Source organism: Chinchilla lanigera, unplaced genomic scaffold (genome assembly GCF_000276665.1).
Source record: "Chinchilla lanigera isolate Chin_1 unplaced genomic scaffold, ChiLan1.0 scaffold00033, whole genome shotgun sequence".
NCBI classification, from domain to species: Eukaryota; Metazoa; Chordata; class Mammalia; order Rodentia; family Chinchillidae; genus Chinchilla; species Chinchilla lanigera.
The window spans coordinates 2767680-2793381 of record NW_004955434.1 but is presented as its reverse complement, the minus strand read 5'-3'; the positions used below and the strand labels follow the sequence as shown (position 1 = coordinate 2793381).

The 25702-nt window shown below is 37.5% G+C and overlaps 1 protein-coding gene across 2 annotated transcripts in view; it reads left to right on the top strand.

Annotated features, from left to right (window-relative positions):
* The window catches only part of Smc5 (structural maintenance of chromosomes 5), a gene marked incomplete in the record, with an annotated part of 106109 nt that overhangs the window by 55003 nt on the left and 25404 nt on the right, over positions 1-25702 (top strand). For both annotated transcript variants that reach the window (XM_013516362.1, XM_005388744.2), the window contains 6 exon segments: positions 592-686; positions 1563-1695; positions 5478-5651; positions 5745-5914; positions 9918-10041; positions 10584-10706. In XM_013516362.1, the coding sequence (XP_013371816.1) occupies positions 592-686; positions 1563-1695; positions 5478-5651; positions 5745-5914; positions 9918-10041; positions 10584-10706 (819 nt within the window).

Sequence of the window (25702 nt, the reverse complement as noted above, 5' to 3'; positions counted from 1 at the left end):
TTCTAAGACGTACCCTCTCACTGTACCACCATTCGTGGCACCCCAGACTCAATACTGGCGTTCATGTAGCCAGACCACTGCATCTTCACACTGGAGGTACATTCCTGTTCCTGTATTCCACACTGGGAAACATTCAAGCCACAAGACACATAAACACAAATTTAACCTAGTGTTACTCTTTCCAGTGTCACCTTACCTCCAGCTTTGGTTTTTCCAGGCCTTCAAATTATTTTTTTTTAGAATTTTCCCAGTGTTTTTAATCATTATTAGCAGAAAAGTTAACCCAATAGAAGATGATTTGACATTAATGGAAGCATAGGTGTCCCCCTGTATTACTTTAAGGCAAGTCTCAGACATTCTAATTCATCTGAAAATATTTCAGTATATATCTGTAAAAGAAGTAGACTTTGTGTGAAAACAACTGCAGTATCATTACCACAGTAAAAAAATATTCTTGTAAGTATCATCACATATCTACTGTTTGAACTTCTGATTATTCCACAAGTGCCAGAAGGAATATGGTAGCTTTAAACATCATCTCAGTTGAGAATATGTGGTAATTAAAATAATACGTTCTTTCCCTATAATCAGGTTCGTGACAACAAAAAACTAAGAGTTAATGCTGTTATTGCTCCCAAGATTTCATATGCAGAGAAACCACCTTCAAGATCTCTAAATGAATTAAGGTAAGTCTTCAAAATACCATAACTAATTAGAGTATTTAGTAATCTTAAGTATTTTTTACTTACCTCTGTGTTGAACAATATATGTATTACTAGCTGTATTATTCTCCTTTAGGATCCCTGCTGAAGTCTAAAATAAGGAAAAATTCAGGTTCAGAAACACAACACATAGATAGTTACCATATGATGGATGGTTTCAGATCAGTACAGTATTGAACTATTTTATAAAAGATACTAAAATATTGGGACAATAAAACACAGATCATTACTTTATAATGTAAAAATAATTTCTGAGCCAGGTGTGGTGGCACACACCTGTAGTCCCAGCACTCGGGAAGCTGAGGCAGGAGGATCTTTGCGACTTCTAGACCAGCCTGGGCTACAAAGTGAGCTCAAGCCCAGCCTGAACTACATAGCAAGACCCTGTCTCAAAAAAAAAAAAAAAAAAAAAAAAAAATTCTGGAAAGACTAAATGTAAAAGTTGCAATTATAAACAGTTATAAATATCTTAATTCTGGGTATAAGTAGACATTCTTAATATAAGACAGAACAAATAAGAATTTAATAGTTTGTAATCATAAAAATTTCAAACTTCTGACAAGGAAGTAAATAGTACAAGTTATTTTAAAATGTAAAAACATGGGCTGGGGATTTAGCTCAGCAGCAAAAGCGCCTGCCTGGCAAGCGCAAGGTCGTGAGTTCGGTTCCTGGTACTGGAGAAAAAACAAAAAAAAAAGAAAACAAAACAAAAAAAAACAAAACAAAAATTTTCCTATATCATTGTTGAAATAATTTTTTTTTTTGTTTTTTGACCAATTATGAGCAGTCAAATTTTTTAATGATGTTTCAAAAAACAATCAAATCAATATTTTTTTCCAGACAGTATGGATTTTTCTCTTATTTGCGAGAGTTATTTGATGCACCTGAGCCCATCATGAGTTACCTTTGCTTCCAGTATCACATTCATGAAGTTCCTGTAGGAACTGAGAAGACCCGAGAAAGAATTGAGCGGGTAAGAAAGTACTGAATTCTTACTGAAACATAGTTGGATTAAAATTTCTCTCACAGTAAAGCAAAAAGTATATCAAAAACTTAAGTGTATTACTGTTTTTTTAAGCATGCAGATATTATATTTGTATTTAACTGAGTTTTCTTTTTTTGGTCTTTTTGAGACATAGTTTCACTTTTTTTTTTGGTCTTTTTGAGACAGGGTCTTGCTGTGCAGTTCCGGCTGGCTATGAGCTCACTTTGTAGCCCAGGCTGGTCTCAAACTCACAATAATCCTCCTGCCTCAGCCTCCCAAGTGCTGGGATTACAGGCGTGCGTCACCATGCCCTGCCAGAGTCACTTTTCAATCCAGACTGGTCTTAAGGCCTGGGGATTTAGCTCAGTGGCACAGTGCCTGGCTGGCAAGCGCAAGGTCATGAGTTTGATTCCTGGTACCAGGGGAAAAAAAAAACCAAAAAAAAAGCTCAGACTGGCCTTGAACTCATTTTGTAGTCCAGGCAGGCCTCAAACTCACAATGATCCTCCTGCCTCAGCCTCCTGAGTGCTGGGATTACAGACGTGCGCCACTACCCCTGGCTGTGTTTAACACTTTTAATATGATGTAAAAACTTGTGTTTTTGTTTTTGTTTTTGTTTTTTCTGGTATCGGGAATCGAACTCACAACCTCGCGCTTGCCAGGCAGGTGCTGTGCCGCTGAGCTAAATCCCCAGCGCCCCCATGTAAAAACTTGGCTACTATCTCTTTGTGAAAAATTGATACGATTTTAACTAGAATCACTACTTATTCTTTTAGGGCAGTTGAATAAAGTTAAAAGCAAAAAGAGACACTTGGATACTCTTATTCTGCCTTACTGGATAAATCTGTGTTCAAACATTATATTAATATACTAATACTGTATTACTGATATACTAATCATTTAATTCTTATATTCTAGTGCTCGCTTTGGCAGCACATATACTAATTCTTATATTCTAGATTATCTTTCAGATTACTTGAGAATGATAGGCTGGGGTAAACAATTATTTTGGTGACCCTCTCCTTAAAGCTTATAGTTAAGATTATTGCAATATATAAATAACTTTTTCATAGAATCTCATTTTCTTGGCAAGTATAACCATAGAAACTCTTAGTTCTTATATTTCTGCAAATTCTAGTTGGAATTTTTTTTTAACACAAGTAATCTCTGTCTCTGAACCCCTAGCAAAGGCAGAAACATAGAACTCTGTGCTAGAACAGGTTTTTCCATAACACACCAAACATCTGTATTAATACTGCATATAAATTCCTGGGAAGCACTTATAGACCTAAGTGCTGTTCATAGTGCTGAATTTATGCATTCATTCATTTAGCAGTACTGGGAATTGAACTTGAGCAACGTTACTTTTTTTTTTTTTTTGCTAAATTGCTCAGACTACGTGAATTTTTTTCGTTGTTTTTTGTTGTTTATTGGTAGTGCTGGTTTATTTTTTGAAATAGTATAGTTCAGCCTACCCCTGAACTCACTGTATAGCCCAGGGTAGCCTTAGATTTGCGGCAATCCTCCTGCCTCAGCCTCCTGAGTGCTGGCATTACAGGTGTGCACCACCATGCCCATTTTGTACTTACATTTATGATCCTCCTACCTCAGCCTTCCAGAGTGTTAGGATTAAAGGCATGTACCATCACACCTAGATTTTTTTTTTTTTTCCCACAACCATTTTACAAGTATTCCTAAGAGCATTCATTAGGGGTTCTCTTTACTTCACTAGCAGAAGATACAAAACTATTTTGTTAAAATAAATTATGTATAGCAAATTGCTTTTATCATTAGTTAAAATTATCATATATGGAGCTCACTTGTGGAAAAGAGAAACAGAGCCCTCCATATCGATGCGCTTCTGTGTCTGTCTATCTTCAGTGAGGTTTAGCAAAGAGAACAATAACTTAAAGGTTTAAATGAACTTAAACCTGATTATCCTGACGCCCGATCCAGTGCTGTGGTGTGTAAAACGCTTTGTGTTGAGATGTTTCTCACAAGTATACACATAGCAAAGCCACGCTCAGAAAGTGTTTTGAACACTTAACAGCCCAGTGTTATCTCGGACTTCTTTCAGAATATACAGACTTCTGTTGAGGGAATTGATTATATCCTCAGTCCTTCTGTTTCTTTTATTTTTTTATTTTATTTTATTTTTTTTGGTTTTTCTCCGGTACCGGGAACCGAACTCACGACCTTGCGCTTGCCAGGCAGGCACTTTTGCCACTGAGCTAAATCCCCAGCCCCTCTTTTATATTTAGATAAAGGAAGTAATCACTATATTTCTTCCCTAAAATAAAAATGTATTTTTTAGTATATGATTTATGATTAACTCAACATTTTAGATTCTGTGATAGTAGCACTATTTACAGAATTGTTCTTTCATTAATTTTTACAATTGCCCTTTGACTGAATTATCTGCTAAATTCCTTAGCTTGAGATGTCTTTTTGGTTGGGAATGCCCTTCCCTCACCATTTTTGTAGTGTAGATCCCATTTAAAACTTATTTTCATTGAACTTGAATAGGCTAAGCTCATGTAGTCTTTTTTTCTTTATTCCACATTACTCAGCACTTAGGATGGCAAGTTATACTTTGTTGATTAAATGTGCTCAAATAGTTCTTGTCTCCAGTTCCAACTAGTTGGGAGGCTGAGACAGGAGGATTGCACATTGAAGGCCAGCCTGGGAAACTTTTAGTGAGACTCTTACCTCAGAATTTTAAAAAAATGTAATAATAACAAAAGGGCCTGTGGTTGTAGCTCAGTAGTACAGTGCTTATCCAGCATGTGCAAAGTCCTGGTTCAGTTCCCTAGGACTGCAAAAGAAAAACAAACAAAAATAAGTCTCATCCCATTTCTTAAGCCCCAATAATATTGGTTATGAATTTTTGGAGATTGGGAAAAATTCACACCAACCACTCTTTTTGTTTGTTTTGCATTTTTGCAGCACTGGGGATTGAACCCAGGGCCTCTCCGCTGTATCCCCAGACGTTTTCATATTATTTTGAGACAATATCTCACTTATTTGCCAAGTTACCCATGCGAAGTTTAAACTTGATTCCTCCTGCCTCAAGCTCCCAGAGTGCTAGTATTATAAGTGTGCTTTACCACACCCAACACAGCAGCCACTCTAAATAAATATACAGATACAAATGTAATATTGTTAAGGTGTTCAGAATGCATTAGCTTATGAAACTCCTTGTATAAATTCCGGAGAGAAAAGATCTCAAAAAATTTAAAAAATCTTTGAAATCTATGAAAATGTTAAAGATGTTTTGATAATTATATTTTAATAATATAGTCAAGGAGGGACTGGGGATTTAGCTCAGTGGCACAGCGCCCTGTTTGGCAAGCGCAAGGTCGTGAGTTCAATTCCCAGTACCGGAAAAAAACCAAAAAAAAAAAAATATTGTCAAGGAGAAGAGAGTGTGAGTTACTTAACCTAGTTCAGCTGTTCCATCTGCTGGGCACCTGGCTTCTAGTGTCTCCCTTAGGTAGAACAGAGCCCCAGGTAGCTCATGAACAAGTGTAGCACCTTTGCAAGTGGTTTAGTTCTGTCCTCAGTCTTTCATCATGCTGGTTTTCAAAAGAATAACCTGAAATTTAACACCTTTTTAAAGATGTTATCTGGTAGGTTAAAATAAAGGAAGGATATATAATATATTATCTTCCAAAATTCACTTGGTTTGTATTTTTACTCTTTAGCCCTTCCTTTAAAATGTGTGTTATAATTTTTATTAGATGTTCATGAATTCTTGCTTTACATTGTAGGTGATACAAGAAACCCAATTAAAACAAGTTTATACAGCAGATGAAAAATATGTGGTAAAAACTTCTGTTTATTCAAACAAAGTTATTTCTAGTAACACATCGCTCAAAGTAGCCCAGTTTCTCACAGTCACTGTGGATCTAGAACAAAGACGACAGTTAGAAGAGCAGCTAAAGGTTGGTTAATTTTATTTGATTCATAGAAAAGAAACTGGATTTTTAATACTTAAGAATTTTATAAAAACATTAACGATTTTGAATATACCATAGGAAATTAATAGAAAATTGGAAGCAGTGGATTCAGGATTGATTGCCCTACGTGACACAAACAGACATCTAGAACACACAGACAATGAACTTAGACAAAAGAAGAAGGAGCTTCTTGAAAGAAAAACCAAGAAAAGACAACTGGAACAAAAAATCTGTTCCAAAGTGGGAAGGTATCTTTTAGCCTTTTAGGGGCAGGGGACAGGAGCCACTTGGGAGGTTACTGATTAAACTGTACTGACCGCACAGTTCTCACAGGCATATTTTGTAGTCATTCTTCTCTAAAGTTTTAGCTTTACTGCTCAACATACAATTTGATCCGTAGTGCAAGGGAGGGTAATTCTTAAGTGTTGTGAGTTACTTTGTTCCAGTCCCTGGACCTATTTAAATGCTTTAAAATGAGGACCCTGAAGAAGTTTTGTTTTTATGGAGTACTTATTTGTATTGGGATTTACCATGTTAGCTGGGCATGGGGGCACACACATGTAATCCCAGCACTTAGGAGCCCAAGGTAAGAGAATCACTGCAAGTTCAAGGCCAGCCTGAATGAACATAACAAGTAGTAGTTCAGAAAACGTGTCTCAAAAAACAAAACAACTGAGAACGTTTAACATTTATTAATTCATTTAAAAATAATAAACCCTTCATATTGCTAACACAAAATGTTTATTAAAAAATAACCTATTTTCCAAATCAGGTGCAGTGACTATATTCCCAGCTATTCAGGAATCTGAGACAGAGAATCACAAGTTTAAATCCAGCCTGGGCAATAGCAAGACCTTGTCTCAAAATAAAATTAAACTTGTGAGACTGAGGCAGAGGGATTAAGGTGTTTAATACCAACCTGGGCTATATAGCAAGTTCAAGACTCATCTGTACTGCATTGCAGTATCCTATCTGTAAAAACCAAATAGATAGATTGGATAGATAAGGTTGATTGATTAGGTACATAGAATTAAAGTAAATTTTAAAGCTTGGGAATATAGTTCAGTGATTGAGCTCTTTGCCTAGCATTTGTCTGGCTCTGGATTTAGTCCCACTAATGTGGGTAGGGGAGAATAAAATAAATTTTAAAAAACTTTTCCTAATAAAGTGCATTTAGTGAGGAGATTGACATTGTTTTGTATTTGTCAAATCTCTTTAGTTGAAATCAGTAGGTTTTTCCTATTTGCTTCTGTATTCAGTCTGTGAGATATAATTTAAGTATAATGAAGAAAATAAGGCCTCACACAGATGTGTAGTTTGGAAAGGGAGTATCTTAATATATACTAATTGTGGGGGTTTTTGTTGTTTTGAGACAGTCTTGGTATGTAGTTCAGGCTGGTCTTGAACTCACCATGTGGCCCAGGCTGTCCTTGAACTCTGATCCTCCTATCTCAGTCTTCTGAGTGCTGGGATTACAGGTTGTCACCACCACCCCGTCCAGCTTGGATGTTCTTTAATATTACAGTAGAACTTACTGAAGTGTAGTATTTTAAAATTTAATTATAATGTAGAATGTGAAATTGTGTCAGTGAAATTGTATACTCTTATATTAAAATCCACTGTGCTTTAAATGGGTATTTTTCTCATGAATCATTTTGTTAAATCATGCCTTGACCATTTGGAAAATACTGGTTCACAATATTGATGCATTTGATTATATAATGTCAAAGAAAAGATGACAGTAATCTCTCTGATGCCTTGAGAATTGGGAAGCTGTCAAGCTCCTAGTGATAGATATACATTTTCCAAAATTCTAATTTTCATTTGAAGGCTTTAATTTTATTATTGGCAACAAATACTGTGATTTATTTTCCTTAAAATGATAGGCTCACTTTGTGCCTTTTTGGAGAAAGAGAAATGGCCAAATACCCAAATCTGGATGAGCAGTTTGCATTCTCTGAGGTAAAAAATGTATTCCACCAGCTCCAAACTCAGTTACTGCTGAGCTTCTTCATGCAGCAGAAATTTTGTATTATGTACCCCCTATTTCATCACACGGAGTGTTAAAGAGACATATACTCAGAATTTGAGATTTATTAAAATTGATATTATTTACTGCTTCATCAAGGACATTCTTAAGTAAATCTGGCATTTTTAAAAGCTTTTTAGTGCATGCCAGTGACAAATCTAATGACAATGTACTTGCACTGTCTTGGTTGATTTTAAAGTACTCATTGTTGGGGCTGGGGGTTTAGCTCAGCAGCACAGCGCCTGCCTTGCAAGCACAAGGTCGTGAGTTCGATTCCCGGTACCGGAACAAAAACAAAAACAAACAAATAAAGTACTCATTGTTACCCATTACTTTTGTACAGTGTACAGTGTAGCTATCTACAGTGAGAAGGACAGTGGCATCTTATTATTAACATGAAAATGATTTTGACCTCGCAGATGCTTGAGGGAATTTTAGATATCTGTAGGAGACTATCAGCCACATTTATATATCCATTAAATTCATAGTGGTAAGCAAGGGAAGCAGAAGGAATAGGAAGAAAAATGGTCAGATTCAGCAGTTTTTTTTTACCAATCCTGAAAAAGTAAAAGGGAAGGAAGAGGTTTTGATGATTTTCACAAAGTAAAATGGATACCTGGGGTTTATCTCACTCCCTCAGTTGCATTCTCCCTTGTTACAATTAGGATTAAGTCTGCTTGGCTATAATAGCCACATATTTTACAGAATTCTACACTAAATGTGAATATTGTCAGAAGTCTTCCCCAGAAGGAAGATTAGTAGCCTATTATAAGAGCTCAGGTAACCACTCTCAGAATTGATTGTAAGTGACTTGTATTTAGATCTTTTGTAGAAACTGGAATATTATGATAGGGTAAAAATTATTAGGGTGTTAAGAGTAGGGAACGGGAACATGGCATTCTTTTAGGATTTTCCCCATATCCTACCATGTCACAGCCTAGACCTTTTGATTATCATTGTTCTTCTCACTTCTTCCCCTTAGAGTAAAGATGCAGAGATTAGTGACATAATAAATCTTGTATAATAAATGGCAGCTCATTGCCTTGAGTAAGGTGTGTTTATTTTGAACTATAATTTGTGCTCCTAAATATAGCCATAAATTGAATTATATATTTGAAATGTGTTAGGAAAGTTTGCTCTTTATTTCTAATCTTTTTAAAAGCAAATAATTGTCCATTAACTTTTATTTTAAAAATTAATAATGTACCTTTATAGTTGATGTGTATTTAGATTCCATAGAATTTTTTTCAGCTGTAGTACCTAACCTTTATTGTGTGACTGCTATATTGGACATTGGACCCATTGTCTGAAAGCAAACTTCTTCATAAAGTAATGTTGATTTTTTTTTTTTTCCCTCAGCGGAATGACTTTAATATCTATTATCAACCCACTGTCGGATTTTTACCTTTATTCACTTTGGTCTACCAGTGGCGACCTGGTGAATGGTCTCTTCCTCACTAGTTCCCTCCCCATTCGGTTCATCCAGAACACTGTTGTAACTATCTTCTTTGCATATTCCTATTCTACTAAGAATTATGCTTCCTACCATTACTATGTGAAATTTAATTAAACATTCTTTAGACTAGCTTTCATGACTATTTAGAATTTTGTTTCCCTCCTTACTATACTCTTGTATCATTCAGGACCCTCTATAACAGCTATTGTACTTACTAATTTGTGTTTATTATTTTGTATTTTTTTTCTTTGTAACAGAAAGAACATGAAACTTGGTGTTAAACATACCTTAACCCTTAATATCTCTGCTCTTAGATGATACACTTTACTTTTTTGAGCCTTGGCTTCTTCCTAAACAATAACAATTAGTTACTGACCAAGTACTATACTAAATGTGTTGCATATATTATCTTTTAAAATCTTCTCTACAATCCTACGAGGAAATTACTATTATTATTTGCAACTTATAGATGAAACTGAAACTCAGAAGAACAACTTGGCCACAGTGTTACTGCTTAATGAGTAGCAAATTCAAAGCCCCCCTTTTTTTTTCAAAGCCACCTTTCTGACTCCAGAGCCTGAACCATTACCTAACCATGCTGGGCATATAATATTTCTGAAAAAAATACTTTTTGATCATGATTGATTGCATAAATGATTGTTTAATACAACAGCATTGCTGAATTAGCCCAGAAAACTGCAGTGGACCTAATACTTCATTTAGTCCCTGTGTTTAACTGATTTCTACATCATTCTGTGTCATACAGTTTAAAGCTAATGGAACAAGATACTTGCAACCTTGAAGAGGAAGAGCGAAAAGCAAATAATAAAATCAGAGAAATAAATGTTCAAAAAGCAAAACTTGTTACTGAATTAACAAACCTAGTAAAGGTAAGGCATTTCTTTTTTTTTTCTTGTGTTTTTTTAGACAGGGTCTCATTACACAGTTCAGGCTGGCCTTGAGCTCACTTTGTAGCCCGGCTGGTCTCAAACTTGCAACGATACTCCTGCCTCAGCCTCCTGAGTGCTAGGATTACAGGTGTGTGCCGTCACGCGCGGTGGCGTTTCTTAATTGTAGCCATTTCTTAAAAAGTTATTAAGAGAAGAAAGTAAAATCTTTAGGGGACTTTATTGGAGGGAATGTCTTGATGAAGCTTTTCTGCTATTTGAGCTGTGTAAGCAAGAGCTTTTTATGATCAGTCAGAGCTTATGTGGATGACATTCTCTGTAGGTAAGAAATAAGTTAAAAACACTCATTAAATTATTTTACTCTGGATGTCCTTTTTAAATACGCAGGAGATTTTTCTTATAAGAACTGTTTGAGAGTTATCGGTCACAGTGGAAATGTTATTTTTTCATAATCAAAAAAAATGAAACTTTTTTTTTATAGTTCTAAAACATAGAATCTAAACTATTAGGGATTTTATTCCTAGATTTGTACTTCTTTGCATATACAAAAAGTAGATTTAATTCTTCAAAATACTACAGTGATCTCTGAGAAGAACAAATTAGAATCTGACTATATGGCTGCATCTTCACAGCTGCGTATCATAGAGGTAAGATTTTTATCCTTTATTTTTACTTTGAGATTTTATCCTCTACCCAATTTGGAAATACCTTGTGTTATCACTTATAATATGTTGTTGTTGTGTTACTTCATTTAGAAATTTAATGAAGAAATAGTAGTTGAAATATTTGAGTGCTGTGTAAGAGTCAAACTGTGAATCGCTTCTCAGCCTCTTGGCTAAGATCAAGTGAAGAGTCAGACTGCTGGGGTTTGGTGCTGGTCAGTTCATGAATCATCATGTGCTCAAATAAACTCTTTAAAATTAGCAAAAGGCTGTATAATCTCGGCAGTGTAATCTTATGTTACTATCTTACTGTGAAACAATAAATACTGAAAGTGTATAGGAAGAGGAAATGTGATATAGTGCATTAACTTAAATCCTAAAGAAGGTCTGGCAACAGTATGATAGTGACAGTTTGAATTTCCAAAATCCTTTTCCAAAAATAGGTCACCTACAATAATAATACCACAACGAACCAACACACAGCATGTACAACAGCCAAACTGTATCTTAAGGTGTCCCTGTTGATGTGCTGCAGTACTGACTGATGCTAATTACCCAGAGTTGGTGTCATCCTGGACAACTTTGGGCATAGTCCTTTATAGGACTTACCTTTCAAATACTAGCTTACGGGTTCAGAGATCGCACTTATACTTCTGACCAGCTGGGTATAAATTCAGGTCTTCCTTCTGAACCTCTCAGATTCAGTAAAACACTAGACCAACTAAGAACTCAGAAGAATACTACTTACAAGTGTAATTTCATTATAAGACATACCAATCAAAGCCAGATGAAGTGTAGAATTACATTTAGAGTGTTCGAGACATAGTCTTTGTATGCTTTTAATGTGGAGCCAAGAGTTGTGTCATTCTTGTGACATTGCTGTATGCTCTGCAATCAGGAAATCATGCTTTAGTGTTAGGGTTTCATCGAGGTTTTGTTAAATGGACATGGTTGATAGAATCATTAGTTATGTGATTGAACTCAGTCTCTAGCCTTTCTAAGGTTTGAAAGTTGTGATGATACCATATGATTAAAAAACCCAACCCTTCAATGACAGGGTTGATTTTTGTGGAATTGCCTGCCACCATTCCTCCTGAGTTCGCTTCTTAAGGTAAATTCAGCAGGGGGAGAAAAAACCTCAGATATGATCTACAGTGCACATAAATAACAGTGTTATCATTCAGTTTTTGTTTTTTTTTTGTTTGTTTGTTTTGGTCTTTTTGAGACAGGGTCTCACTATGCAGGTCAGGCTGGCCTTGAGCACACTTTGTATCCCCGGCTGGTCTCAAACTTGCAATGATCCTCCTGCCTCAGCCTCCTGATCACTCAATTTTAATGGTTTACAGGAACCAGTGATAAAGCTAGTCAAATTCTTTATTATATCATAGCTCTTAACTCCAAAATGCAAGTGGGAGATAAATTGGCGGTACCCTCAAGACTACCTTGGCATTAGCAAGGGAGTACTACTCAGAGAACTCAAAAATCAAGCTATCACAGGTATTCATCTCTAAAGGGAGGTGATGCCCCTAGGGGTAGAAAGCTCAGCAGTCCAATATGAAAGCAGCTAAACCTGCGAGGTGGCCTGGGAATAAGAAGACAAGATTAAAAGCTGCGCTCATTTAGACAGATCTTCTTGTTTTTCTCTTTTGGAAACCTCTACCAGTAAAACTTTTTTTGTGTGTAGTTATCTTGATTTTACCCCCTTTGTAAGACTTTTTTCTTTTTTTTGGGGGGATGGGGTTTTGGTTTTTGTTTTGTTTTGTTTTGTTTGGTCCTTTAGAGACAGGGTCTCGCTGTGCAGTTCAGGCTGGCCTTGAACTCACTTTGTAGCCCAGGCTGGTCTGGAACTCAGTGCTGGGATTACAGGCATGCGCCACCACACCTGGCCAAGACTTTTTCTTTAACATAGCATAGTTTGGTCATCTTACCCTCCAGGACCTCCCTTACCCTGGCTTCCCCCACCCAAGTTTCTCTTTGGGAGAGGAATTCAATGGGTATAATTTATATTGTTCTTATCCATCCCCCCATTTTTAATAAGACAAACATAGGAAAGTGGAATTGAAACAAATGCATCTAAATTTGTTTTCAGTTAACATTGTAGCCTTACAGAGAAAAAATATTCCAAATGACTTTAAACATCATAACTTGATTCTAAAGGCAAAAAGAATTACAAAAAATTGTTTTAGGTAATCATAGTTTAATATTTGTAATGTTATTCTGGAAATATTTTAATTGGAATTGGAAATACTAGAATGACTCCTTAATATGATTTTTCTTTAAAAAAAATTCCTCCATGCATGGTGGTACATGCCCATAGTTCCAGCATTTGGAAGGCTGAGGCAGGAAGATCGACACTAGTTTGAGGTCAGCCGGGCTACACAGTAACTTGAAAACCAGCCTGACCTATATAGTGAGATCATCTCAAAAAAAAAGAATCTTTTCTGAATCTATTGAAATAAAGACTTCAATTATGATCTTTCTATACTATGTTCTAGTAAAATGGCTTTTTGGAGAAATACATGCTCCAGGGCCAGGGAAAGAAATGTATACGTAAGTAACTTTATATCTACATAAGTGAGCTTTGATCATCTTGTCATACCAGAAAGAAAAAGGTAATCAAAAGATGGTTTGGTAGTTAAGACACAGGTACCTACATGAAAACTCTTGTATTGGCTGTAAACACATCAAAAATGTCTTAAGTATATAAATTTATAATGATAAAAATCATATTGGTCATTTTTGGAGAGAATTTAAGGTTCCAGCTCATTATTTTGAAAAATGATAAAGATGTTAGCATTTACCCTACCTTTCTGGTTTGTACTATCATTTAAGATAAAGAAATAAAGGGGGAGGGGGTCTCTACTAGAAGTATGCTTTGTTAGTACATGTTGCAGTAGGCAATGATTACATTCGTCGTGGAGAGTGGTACATACACGTAACACATCTTAATTCTTTTACTGCATGTTCCTTTCTGCTTCTCCCTCTGTTTCTAGATCCTCTTCTCATTTGCAAAACATCTATCTCCATGTTTTCTATTATCTTTTATTTTTCTTTTTAAATTATTTATGTTTTGGGTTTCTCATGTAAAAGAAACCATGTGATATTTAAACTTGTCTGGTTTATTTCACTTTTTTCATCTCTTTTTATTTGTATATGTTTGCAGTAGGTAATGATTAGATTCATTATGGGGAGTTACATAGTACATCTTAATTCTTTTTTTAATCCCCTTCCCCTATTGTATTCATCAATAATCATTAGAATAACAGATTTAATGATAGATAGATACATAGACAGACAGATTGACTAATTTACAAGGTAGGCTTTCAGTCACTACCTTCAGGGACAGGTGTGGAAAGTTACACAAAGGTTCTGCACTGGAAATACGAAGATTCCATTCAGAAGGCAAAGGCGTGGAGCTCACTGTAGAATCTCATGTGAGTCTGTGTCAGGGACCTAAGGATTCTGTGCTGCAAGACTGATGGGTCTACGATGGAAGCCAGGAGACTGGAGCTCCTCCTGAGAAACAGAAGCAAGCCTTCGTTTTGTCCTTTTTTATTCTGTTCAGGCTATAAACCTATTGATTGGTGTCAGTCACACCCGGAACTATGCCAAGCAAATCAGTTGAGCGTTTCTTACTCAAGTGTATACAAGAGGTAACCATCACAGTCCACCCTTGTCAACTTGACAACAAGACACATTTCCTTAAACCATACTTAATCTCCAGATACAAAAACAAGTTTATAGTTATGCCTACTGTGGTACACTGGCCTGTGTACAAATGGAAACACATTAATGAAGGCAAGTTTTTCTTTTGGTGATGTTTACTCCTAACATTTCATAACTTGAATATTACAACGTAGTTTAATAATAGTAATGAACCAGTATTAAGTATGTCATCACTGTTATATAGGAGGCATAAAAGAACAATTACAATCCTCGTTTCTGTAGCTGATCACAGGGTCATAACTGGTATTTATAACTACCTTGTCCTACTACCCATTTTATATTCTCTTGGTCTTCAACAAGCATTTCAGCAAGCTTGGTTTTTTTCTCAGTGGGGTGACTCATACTTTCATTCTTTTTGTCTTCCTGCCTGGGTTGGGTTGTTGTAGTTTCCCATTGAGCTTAATAACGGCATGGGAATACTAAGAGGCGCCCTAAGGGATCTCCTGCACTCCAAATGTATTCTTCCTTTCCTCCATGGTAGAGTAGTAGTCAGTTTCCCCTTGATGGTCTGGGTCAGTCACAGGGGACTTCACGGGTTGGCTTCAGTGAGCACTGCAACTCCCTTTTTCGCTTGTTTACTCAGAGGCAAGAAGAGCTCAGAATGACTAGGGGGAGTCATTATGCTTCTGGATACAAACTGTCCTCCCTACTGTACTAAAACTTCTAAGCCAGTAGAGCATACAGTCTTGGGAATAAGAATCAAAACTTTTACTATTCCCATTTCCATGTGGGTCTGTGAACTTTGGTTATGGGAGACACAGTACCATATAGTGGACACTAATTCAAAGAATATACAGCATGGCAAGCTATTGCTACCTAGCTGATTTTGTAACTGCATTTTCAAAAGACCATTCCAAAAAAAAGAGAAGACTATTCCACCTTTGCGTCAATCCAGCTGCTTGTGAATGGTGAGGAACATGGTAAGACCAGTGAATTCCATGAGCATGAGCTCATTACCTTGTTCTTTGGGTGTGAAATGTTTCTTCCTCAGAGGCAGTGTGTGGAATACCATCATGGTGGATGAGGCAGTCTGTGAGTTCACAGATGGTAGTTTTGGCAAAAACATTATGTGCAGGGAAGGTAAATCTATATCTAGAGTAAGTGTCTGTGGCAGTAAGGACATATCTGCCCTTTCCATGACTGAAGCAGTGCCTCATAATTAACTGGTCACTAAGGAATAGTGCCATATTGGAGTCTCAGCACAGGTCTCTGCTGCTGGCATATTGGGTGGTGGTATCCACCAGTGGTGGTAGCCAGATCAGCCTTCATGAATGGTAGTCCATGTATAACTTCTGTCCCTCCTGCCATGGCCACTCTGTTTATGAACCCATTGGGCAGGTCGTCCTGTCTACTTGCTTATTACAGTTCTCTTTTGCTGAGAGTACTTTTTGGTGAGTGTTTATATTTGATACAAATATCTTCATATCCTTTGCCCATATGGAGAGGTCTGTCTACATATGTCTTCCCTAACTACTTTTGTCATCAATTTTTCAGTCATGTTCTTGCTAGGTTCCTGACTATCTAGCTGGACCTTTGGTGATAACCCATGAATCAGTATATAGTTGCATATCTGGCCATTTTTTTTCTTCCAGGCAAAATGTACTACCAGGCACACTTTCCAAAGTTCTGCCAACTCTGAAGGGTTCTCTTCACTGACCTTCAAGGATGGCGTGGAAAGAGACTGTAATGCTGCAGCTGTGTCTTTGCAGGTGGTGCCTGCATAACATGCAGAACCATGTGTAATCCAGGCCCTAGCCTTCTCTTTTTCTGTCAGCTGATCATGTGGTACACTCCATGAGGCCATAGGTACTATATAGAAGGTAACACAGCTGGGGAAGGAGGCATGGCATCTGGGAAACTCCTTCATATAACTTACTTGTGTCCTCAGGATCTGCTTTGGTTTGATAACATATATACCACTTTCATTTATAATGAAATTTTTGATGGACTGTTTCTATGCATGTCCAATTTTATGACGTGCTAGATCAGAGAATACCCAGTGCATGATGGACAGCTAAGGTCTCATGATAACCTGGTGTTCCATAGTCAAGTGCTCAGTTTCCATTAAGGCCCAGTAGCAGGGTAGGAGCTGTTTTGTTTTAAGGTGGTCTCAGTGTGCCATTCAGGCTACCCTTGAACTCACTGTGTAGCTCCAGACTGGCCTCAAATGCATGGCAATCCTCTTTCCTTAGCCTCCCAAGTGCTGGGATTATAAGTATGTGCTACCACACCCAGTCTAGGGGTTGTTAAAGGCCTCTACTGTAATTCACCTATGGGTGCCTGCCAGAGACTCTAAACAGTATCTTTACCTGCCACTGACATTTCAGATACATTGTGTCTGCTAGATCATATGGCCCCAGTAGCAGAGCAGTTTGCATGGCAGCCTGGACCTATTGTAGACCCTTCTTTTTATTTTGGGCCCTACACAAAATTAGGAGCTTTCTGAGTCACTTGGTAAATGGGCTAGATTAAAAAATATAAATGAGCAGTGTGTTGCCTCTAAAATCCAAATAGGCTCACCAGGCTTTGTGCTTCTTTTGTAGTGGGAGCCAGATACAACAACTTACTTTGCACCTTAGAAGGGATATTTCTACATGCCCCACGCCACTGGATTCCTGGAAATTTCACTGAAGTGGTGGGACTTTGTATTTTCATTCGATTTAACTTCCCATCCTCTGGCCCATGTACTAACAAATCCAGAGTGTTTGTTACCTCTTGCTCACTTGGTCCAGTTAGCACAATATCAGTATATTGGGGTGGGTAGTGTAACACTTAGTGGGAGAGTGTTACGGCTTGTATCTAGAGGTCCCCCAAAGCTTCATGTGCTCATACGTGGGGCTTTTTGCAGATAGCTAGATTTGGGGTATGTGAGTGTGGGTTAGGTGTGTGTGATTACTAAGTTAGTCTGCTGATTGGTTTAACGTAGTTCTGGTGTGGGTAGTGGGAAGGTCCACACTGGGCGTAGGTGTTAGCATCCAATAGTCTTGTAGCCATGATGTGATAAAGTCCAAGTGGTTCATTACTGCTGCTTCCTACCTGCCATACCACTCTGTCTTGGAACTAGCTGAGTATAGACTGAAACCTCTACAAACTGTGAGCTAAAATAAACCTTTCCTCTTTTAACTTGTGGGTGCTGGCTATTTTGTCTCAGAAGCAAAAAAAAGTAAGACAGAGGTGATCAGGATTCCTGTGAACGAAATTGTGACGCAGGGCTGGAGAGCTAATACAACCCTGCTGTAGGACAGTGAAGGTGTATTGCTGGCCCTGTCAGTGGAAAGCAAATTGTTTCTGAGGACCCTGTGGATAGGTTATAGAGCAGAAGACGTTTGCCAAATCACTAGCTGCATACCAAGTACCAGGAGATATGTTAATTTGCTCAACCTAAGAAACCACATCTGAACAGCAGCTGCAATTGTAGTCATCACTAGTTTGTGGTAATCCAGTGTCAACTCTCCAGACCCATTTATCTTTGCATGTAGCATCCTTTCATGATAAAAGCTTTCTGCAACTAGAAGAGGAAATTTCATCAGTCTGGTGAAGGACGTCTATAGAAAGCTAACAGCTCATGTTATACTCATTGGTAAGAGGCTATAAACTTTCTCCTTATGATTTAGAACAAGGAAAACCCTATACCAACGACTTTATTTGAAAGGTAAATACCATAAGGTAAGAGGCAAAAATAAAAAGACGTTTACTGAAAAAAAAGAAATCTATTTTAGCCATATATGATCTCTGTGAAGGAACTTAAGGATTCTACAAAAATAATAAAATATTTATAAATATGTTTACAGGACCTATATACTGAAATCTGTAGAACACTTAGAAGAGGCTGTAGTGGCTTTCCTCACATTAGTCCACTCTGCGTCCTCAAGAGTGTACTTTTGTCTTCGTTTTTCCTCTTTTACTTGGCCCACGCTCACTCTTCAGAGCCAGTTCCTCCCTCATTCTTTACTTTCTCAAGTAAACTTTGTCACCATAAAAAAATTAAGAGATATAAAAGAAATTTAATATATTGTGTTCATGGATCAAAGATTTAGGATTTGCTAAAATGCCAATTTTCCTTCAAGTCTTTAGATTGAATAAAATTCCCAGCAAGATTTTTAGGAGAAATTAACAGATTTTACTCCAAATTTTAGTGACCTTAGAATGAAAATAACTTTAAAAAGAACAAGCTGCCAAAAAAAAACAAACAAAAAAGCAAGTTGCAGGAATGACACTGAGACTTCGAAAGTTACAGTAACCAAGATTATCTCTCTGCCTATGGAGATGTGGATCAGTGAAACCAAAGAGAGGGTGTTAGTGCTTTTCCATTGTTGGGAATAAACACCTGAGAGCATCAGCTTAAAGGAAGTCAGGTTTACTTTGGCTCACAGTTTCAGTGGGTTCAGTCTGTGTTTGGCTCCAAGGTAGAAAGCATATAACAGAACTGCATGGCAGCCAGGAGGTAGAGAAAGGAGGACGGAGCCTAGAACAAGAATTCATCCAGATCACACTCCGAGGGACCTGCTCCTTCTGACCAAACTCCACCTCTGAATGTGACACTTTAGGGGACATTTTAAATCAAACTCATACCATTCAGCCCCTGGACCTGAAAAGGCCTGTCTCAGTTGCAAAATACCTTTAGGCCATCTCTAAGAGCTGCCAGTCTTAACAGTTCAATATTGCTAAAATACCAAAATCTTTGAGACTCAAAGGAAACTTAACTGAACCCCTGTAAAACTCAAAGAGAAAGTTAAAACACTTCCAACATACAATGGCACAGAGTAATCATTCTCATTCCAAAGGGGGGGATAGAGTGAAGGGAACGGATCCAAATCTAATGCCAGCCCCACCATGGCACACATTAAATCCTGTAGCTGCTTGTTCAGCACTTGGGGCAGCTTGTGAGACGTGAACTTCAAAAGGCTTAGGCAGCTTTTCCCCTGTGGCCTTGCTGGTTGCAGCCCACATGGTGCCTTTGTGGGCATTCGTCACTCACTACTTCGGTGTTTCCTCAGTAAGAAGTTCCATGTTGCCGGTATTTCTAACTTTGCAAAGGCTCTACTGTACTTTTGGCTTTACTCTTACAGCTTTATGCATCCTTATAATCTCCTAGCCTGGACTATGACCCTCTCAGGCCTTCTGAAATCTGGGTGGAAGCTTCTCTGAAACCCCGTAAGTCTTGCATTCTGCATGCCTGAGAAAGCATCCAGTGAATGCACCAAGGTCAGCGATGAGCTTGAACAGTAGCTGGTCCATGAATGCAGTGGCCTCTGCATGCCTGGATGGCTGAATTTGGACATACAGTTCCCTAGGCAACACTGATGTCCCAGAGATCATTCTCAAATGAAAAATTCAGGTTTTCACCTTTGTGCCTGTGATGGGTGGGGTCTTACTGATTCCTGAGATATCCTCAAGGCATCTTTCCTCTTGTTCTTATATCGTATACTTGGCTTCTTTTTAATGCTGATCTTTTCAGCAACAATGCTGTTCTTTGCCCCAAATTTGCATATGCTTCCTTTCTAGTGAAACTGCAAACTTTTCAAGTCATTCAGTCCTGCCATTTGCTCCAGATTCTCGCTGTATAGTAAGTTCCTGACTTACAAATGAGTTCTGTTCTGGGAGAATTGTTCATAAGTGAGATTTGTTTGTAAGCCAACAAAGTGAGTCTTATACAGTACACCTGTAAAGGTTCACAGCTCAATTGTTGGTAAGTCAAGGACTTAATGTAGTTCTGGCTAAAAGTAGCCAGAAGTATGTAAGCCATAACCTGAACGCTGAATTGCCTTGAAGTTCCCTCCAGCAGATTATGTTCACGACAGGGCCGTAATAGGTATGTCTTGCTGCCAGGCAGCTCTGAAGCACTGATGGTAAATGCATGACTGTCCCATTGGGTGGTGTGGGACAGTCCTGTTGGGAGACAAGATGCGTGGTAGAGTCATGCATATACCACTGTGTTGGGGACCACAAATTAAAAATTGACATAGTATCTGTCCTAGGTTCTCCTTACCCTGCCTGCCTTGCGGGGCAGTTCTGGAATGTGGAAACCTGCTTCCAGTGAGATCAGCACCTGGTTGTGGGGATGGATTTCGGCTTGTTTCCTATATGATGTTAACTTGGCCATTCTACCACTGGTCCTGTGCTGTTCCAGGAAAGGCACCCTACCTCTCCCCTGCGTGGGCGAATAAAGTGGTGGCTAGTGAGAGGTTTGGGGCCTTTCGTTCCCCAAGAGCAACTTGATGTCCCAGCATCCCCGCTGCACCCTCTACTTTGTCTCTTGCTCCTTTCTTTCTTGCCCTGCACTGTAACCCAGACAGGAGATTGCAGGCATCATCAGTAATTTACATTGACCAAGAAAAGGGTCTCTAATACCACTTGTGGTATAATCTGCCCTATGCTGCCTCTGACCAGATTCCACTTCCAAGTGTGAGACTTTTAGGGGATATTTTTAGATTGGATGGATATGTATTGGAGAGAATGTATGTCTTAATTACTTTCCTCTCATTGCTGAGACAAAATACCCAGTGCCCAAAATTAAAGAAGGAAAGGTTTATTTAGCTCACAGTTTGTAGAGGTTTCAGTCCATAATCAACTGGCTCCAGAGCAGGGTGTCATGGCACAAGGGCAACAGTCTAAAGTGGCAAAAGCGGCAAGAGGGAAAAGGGGAAGAGGAACAGTCCTCTTTTCCTCCCTTATATTGTAAGCAGGCTATCCGTGTTCCCCCACCCGCCTCCAGGGCAGAAATAGCACTCACACCATCTCCCTACACTCTTGCACAGCATGAGGGGGCCCTGGCCCCCTGCTGAGTTGCTTAGCTAAACTTCTAAGCTTTTCAAGTTGACACAGTGTATCAACCATTACACTAGTACATTTACATACATAAGTTCGGTTGTCCTTTAACAGAAATGCTCAGGCAATTTAGTAAAAAAGGAATAATCTAACAGTAGAGTTGTATAAAAACTGAACCCTATCCCTTACTTCATACTGTATACAAATAGGTCACAGACTTAAATGATAAGATCTAAAGCTACAAAACTTATTGAATAAACATAAGGGAAAGTTTTTACAACCTTGGATGTAGTAAAGATTTCCTAAATAGAATACAAAATGCACAAGTTAGAAAAAGTAATTGTATTTCATCAGAATTTGAAAAATGATGCTTTTTATTAAGCACTTAAGAAAAAATAAGCTACAAATTGGGAAAATGCACATATTTGTAAAACATATCTGACAAAGAACTTGTATTTAGACCAAGGGGACTATGATGGTGGGCCCAGTGCCACCTGAAAGTATTATTTTTGTAATGTCCTGTGAGCTAATAGTTTTTGGATTTTTCAAGGACGTTTTAAAAGATTTTTTCAGAAACTGTATATAACCTTCAAAGCTTAAAGTATTTATGTACTGACCTTTATTAAACAAATATTTGTTGATCCCTGATAATAACTGTAAAGAACTTTTACAATGCCAAGGCCAACAACCCAGTCAGAAAGTGGGCCAAAGATTTTAAAGTACTGAAGAAAGTATACAGATAGCAGATAAGCACAGAAAAGATGCCCAACCTCAAAGTAACATGGGCTAAAGTGTAAGAAAATGGACCGTACCAAGCTGCTGGTGAGGATTAGGTAGAGCAAGAGCTTTCCTACTTCTCTGATGGAAATGTCAAGTGTATAATCACTTTGGAAATTTATTTGTGAGTTTTTAAGTGCAAAACATATACCTGCTATGCTATGCAGTATAGCCATTCTACTTTAGGATTAACACAAGAGAAATAAAAGCATATGTCTTAGAAAAACTGGAAAATGAATAACAGCTTTTTTGTAAGAGCTAAAAAACTAGAAACAAGTGCTTACCAACATTTGAATGGCTGAACAAATTGTGGTATATCCACATAATGGAATATTACTCTGCCAAAAAAAGAAGTGAGGTACTGATTCAACATGAATGGATCTCAGTTACGCTTAATGAAAGAGGCCAGACCAAAAAAAAAGATTATAAACTATATGATTCTGTTTATACAGAATTCTACAAAATGCCTAATGACAAAGGATTTTGGAATATTTGGTCATGCATAATGAGATTTCTAGGGGATGGAATCCAAGTCTGAACACAAAAAATTCATTTGTTTTATATACACCTCATACATATACCCTAACGGTAATTTTATACAGTATGTCTAGTACACTTGTGTTTTGACTTACTAGATGAAGTCTGGGATTTTCCACGTTTGGTGTCATTCAGTACTCACAAAGTTCCAGTTTTAGATTTCAGGTTTTCAGATAAAGCATGCTCAAGCTGCCATTATTTCGTTCTTTATAGTTAGATTGCTTGAAATTTATAATCTGTGTATTAAAAAGTCTGTTAAGGATGACTGTTTTCTAAATTGAAATTAAATTTTTTTAAGTTGGCTTTTTTTTTCTCTTCTTTTTGGTACTGGAACTCAGACTCGGGACCTTGTGCTTCCCAGGCAGGTGCTTGTGCCATTGAGTTATATCCCTGGCCTGGCATTTTTTTAAAAAGTGATTGCTTTCATATTTTTAATTATATACTCTGGTAATTAAAACTTAAAGTTATTTTAATTTGAAATCAGTTAAATTAGAATGAAATTACTTTTTGTTTGTTTTGTTTTTTTCTTCTGGTACTAGGAATCGAACCCACGACCTTGTGCTTGCCAGGCAGGCACAGTGCCGCCGAGCTAAATCCCCCGCCCCTATTAGAATGAAATTAGATGCTTGTTTTGTATTAAAGGAAAATTGAGGAAGAATTGTGTTAATTTAAAGCTAATGTTTTAATAAAATGTCATGCTCCCTAGAACTTAATTCTGTTCTTACAAATAGGTTTTTATTTTGACACTTAACTTCAATGAATAGTAAAGTTACTGACAAGAAATTTTACGAATAATTCTTAGTTCATCCACAAGAGGGCTTTTTTTGAAAACCTTTTTTCTATGTAGTATTAAGGTTTTTCTGTGTGACTTCCAGGACAACTGAACTTTTTCAAAAAAGAATTTCACAGTAGGATGAGGAGGAACATGCCTGTGATCCCAGCACATTGGGAGGTTGAGTCAGGAAGATTGTGAGTTGAAGGCCAGTCTAAGCTGCATAACAAGACCCTGTCTGGGAAAAAAATTTTGCTTTTCAGAAAAAGATAATACATACTCATTTCTTGGAAGATATAATCTTTTCTGAGACATTAGTGGGGAGATATTTTTTTCTTTTATCCTTATGTCTTAAACAGATATTGTTTGGGGCTGGGGATTTAGCTCAGCGGCACAGCCCCTGCCTGGCAAGTGTGAGGTCATGAGTTCGATTCCTGGTACCAGGAAAAAACAACAACAACAAAAAAAAACCAGATACCTTTCTGTTCTCTATTAAGTGTTAGAAAAAGTAAAGTCTAAGCAGAAGTGCACATGAAGCCTTTTTTATTAGTGTAGCTATAGCATTATCTGATATTTCTTTTTTCCTACTGCCCCCCCCAAAAAAATACTCAGCAGATTTGTGGTTTGAGAAAAACAAGAAACAGGTACTATGAGAAGAGATAGAGATAAGTCACAAACATGTGCTTATGGAAAGAGCACTTTCACAGTTAAAGATTGTATTAGACATGTGATACCAAACAGAAGAAAACCATTAAATGAAGTTTTGTCCTTGAAAGTCCAAAGCTTCAAATAAACAACTCAGTGATAATTTGTTTTGCTATAATGTCCTAATGCTTCATTTTAGCAAGTCCAGAAGAACAGAAAGTAGGAAAAGTCAATAGGAATGTTTAGTTTCTATCCAGCTGTCCCTTATTTTATATTTGACTGAGTACTGTGTCACTGTACTCAGCAAAGTAAGGTGACTGGGAGTCAAGTAAAATTAACCAGAATTAACTTCTAACTCAGCACATAATAGATACCAGGAACTCTGCCAGGCACCTTTATATAAGTTACTAAAAATACCCATCAGAAACATACGGTATCAATGCAGTTTTACAATGAAAACATCAAGATGCACAGAAGTTAGCACCTGGTAAGTGGTGGAAGCAGGATCCAGAACCATCTCTGTCTGGCCCCATGTTTTTCCCATTACATCACGCTGCTTTCTAGGAAAAAAGAGCCTGGAGGAGTAGTGCTTTTGAATGTTTAAAACTTCACATGATCTTAAAACATTTTATGCAGAAGTATGGTCCCTTCATTTCTTTCTACTTAATGGTTAGAGCTTTAAATTTAAATCTATTCAAAAGGATAGCATGTAGGCCACCTTTGAAGAAGTTACTCTTGGATAAGAAAACCCATATAAGTCTCCTACTATTTGAGTGTATCTAGTCAATGGTTTATTTTCAAAAAGTTTCACCATTACCCATTTCTAAAAAGTTAAAGCCCTACTTGATTCATGTTTTTATGGGAAAGTAATGGGGCCTTCAGAGCTACCTTATTAAAGCTGGCATTTCAGAAATGTTATACCTTAAAAGAGAAGTAAGAAAATTAAAAGGACAGGTTATGTTTTCTTTTTCTGACAGTACTGGGAATTGAACTCAGGGATGCTATAACACTTACTTACATCTCTATCCTTTTTCTTCACTTTGATCTTCCTAAATTGTACAGGCTGGCCTCCAACTTGTCATTCTCCTGCCTCAGCACCCCTACCCCGAGTAAGTAGGATTATAGGCATGTGCCATTATGCCTGGCTAGAATAGAAATACTTGAATAAACCATTCATTTGTGAGAAGAGATCAGGGGTGAATCCCTGTTAAGTAGAGAAAGTAATGGCATTGTATACCAGGTAGAATGGAAGCAAGAACCTGATCGTTGGCCTTTCTTCAAATTGGGTTATTATTTGAGAAAAAAGAAATAAAAGTTAACTTGCAGAATATAGGCTCAATTATTAAAAATTCAAATCATGATCTAAGCAAATCACAGCAAACCTGTAAGATGAATGCTGTTCATTTAGAGCAGGTGTGCACTAATTTGGGATGGTTTAGAAGGCCTCTGTTTTGGTATGGTTCATCATCATGTGCTAGGATGCTGTTTTCTTTTTCTTCTTCCTCTTCTGAACCAGCAGATCAGAGCTTTCACTTTCTTCTTTGCTGCCACGTGTTAAGTTTAGTCCATTGAACTTTGCCTTTGTATTTTACCTTATATAAAATAAAAAATTAAGAAACTGTGACATAAGAGCTTTTTTACATTCTTTTTCTTATTTTAAAGAATAAAAGAAGGATAACAATAATAGGGGGGACTTAGCAAATTACAGACAAAATGGTAGGAAATTATCAATGGTTATCGTTTTACATATTATTAT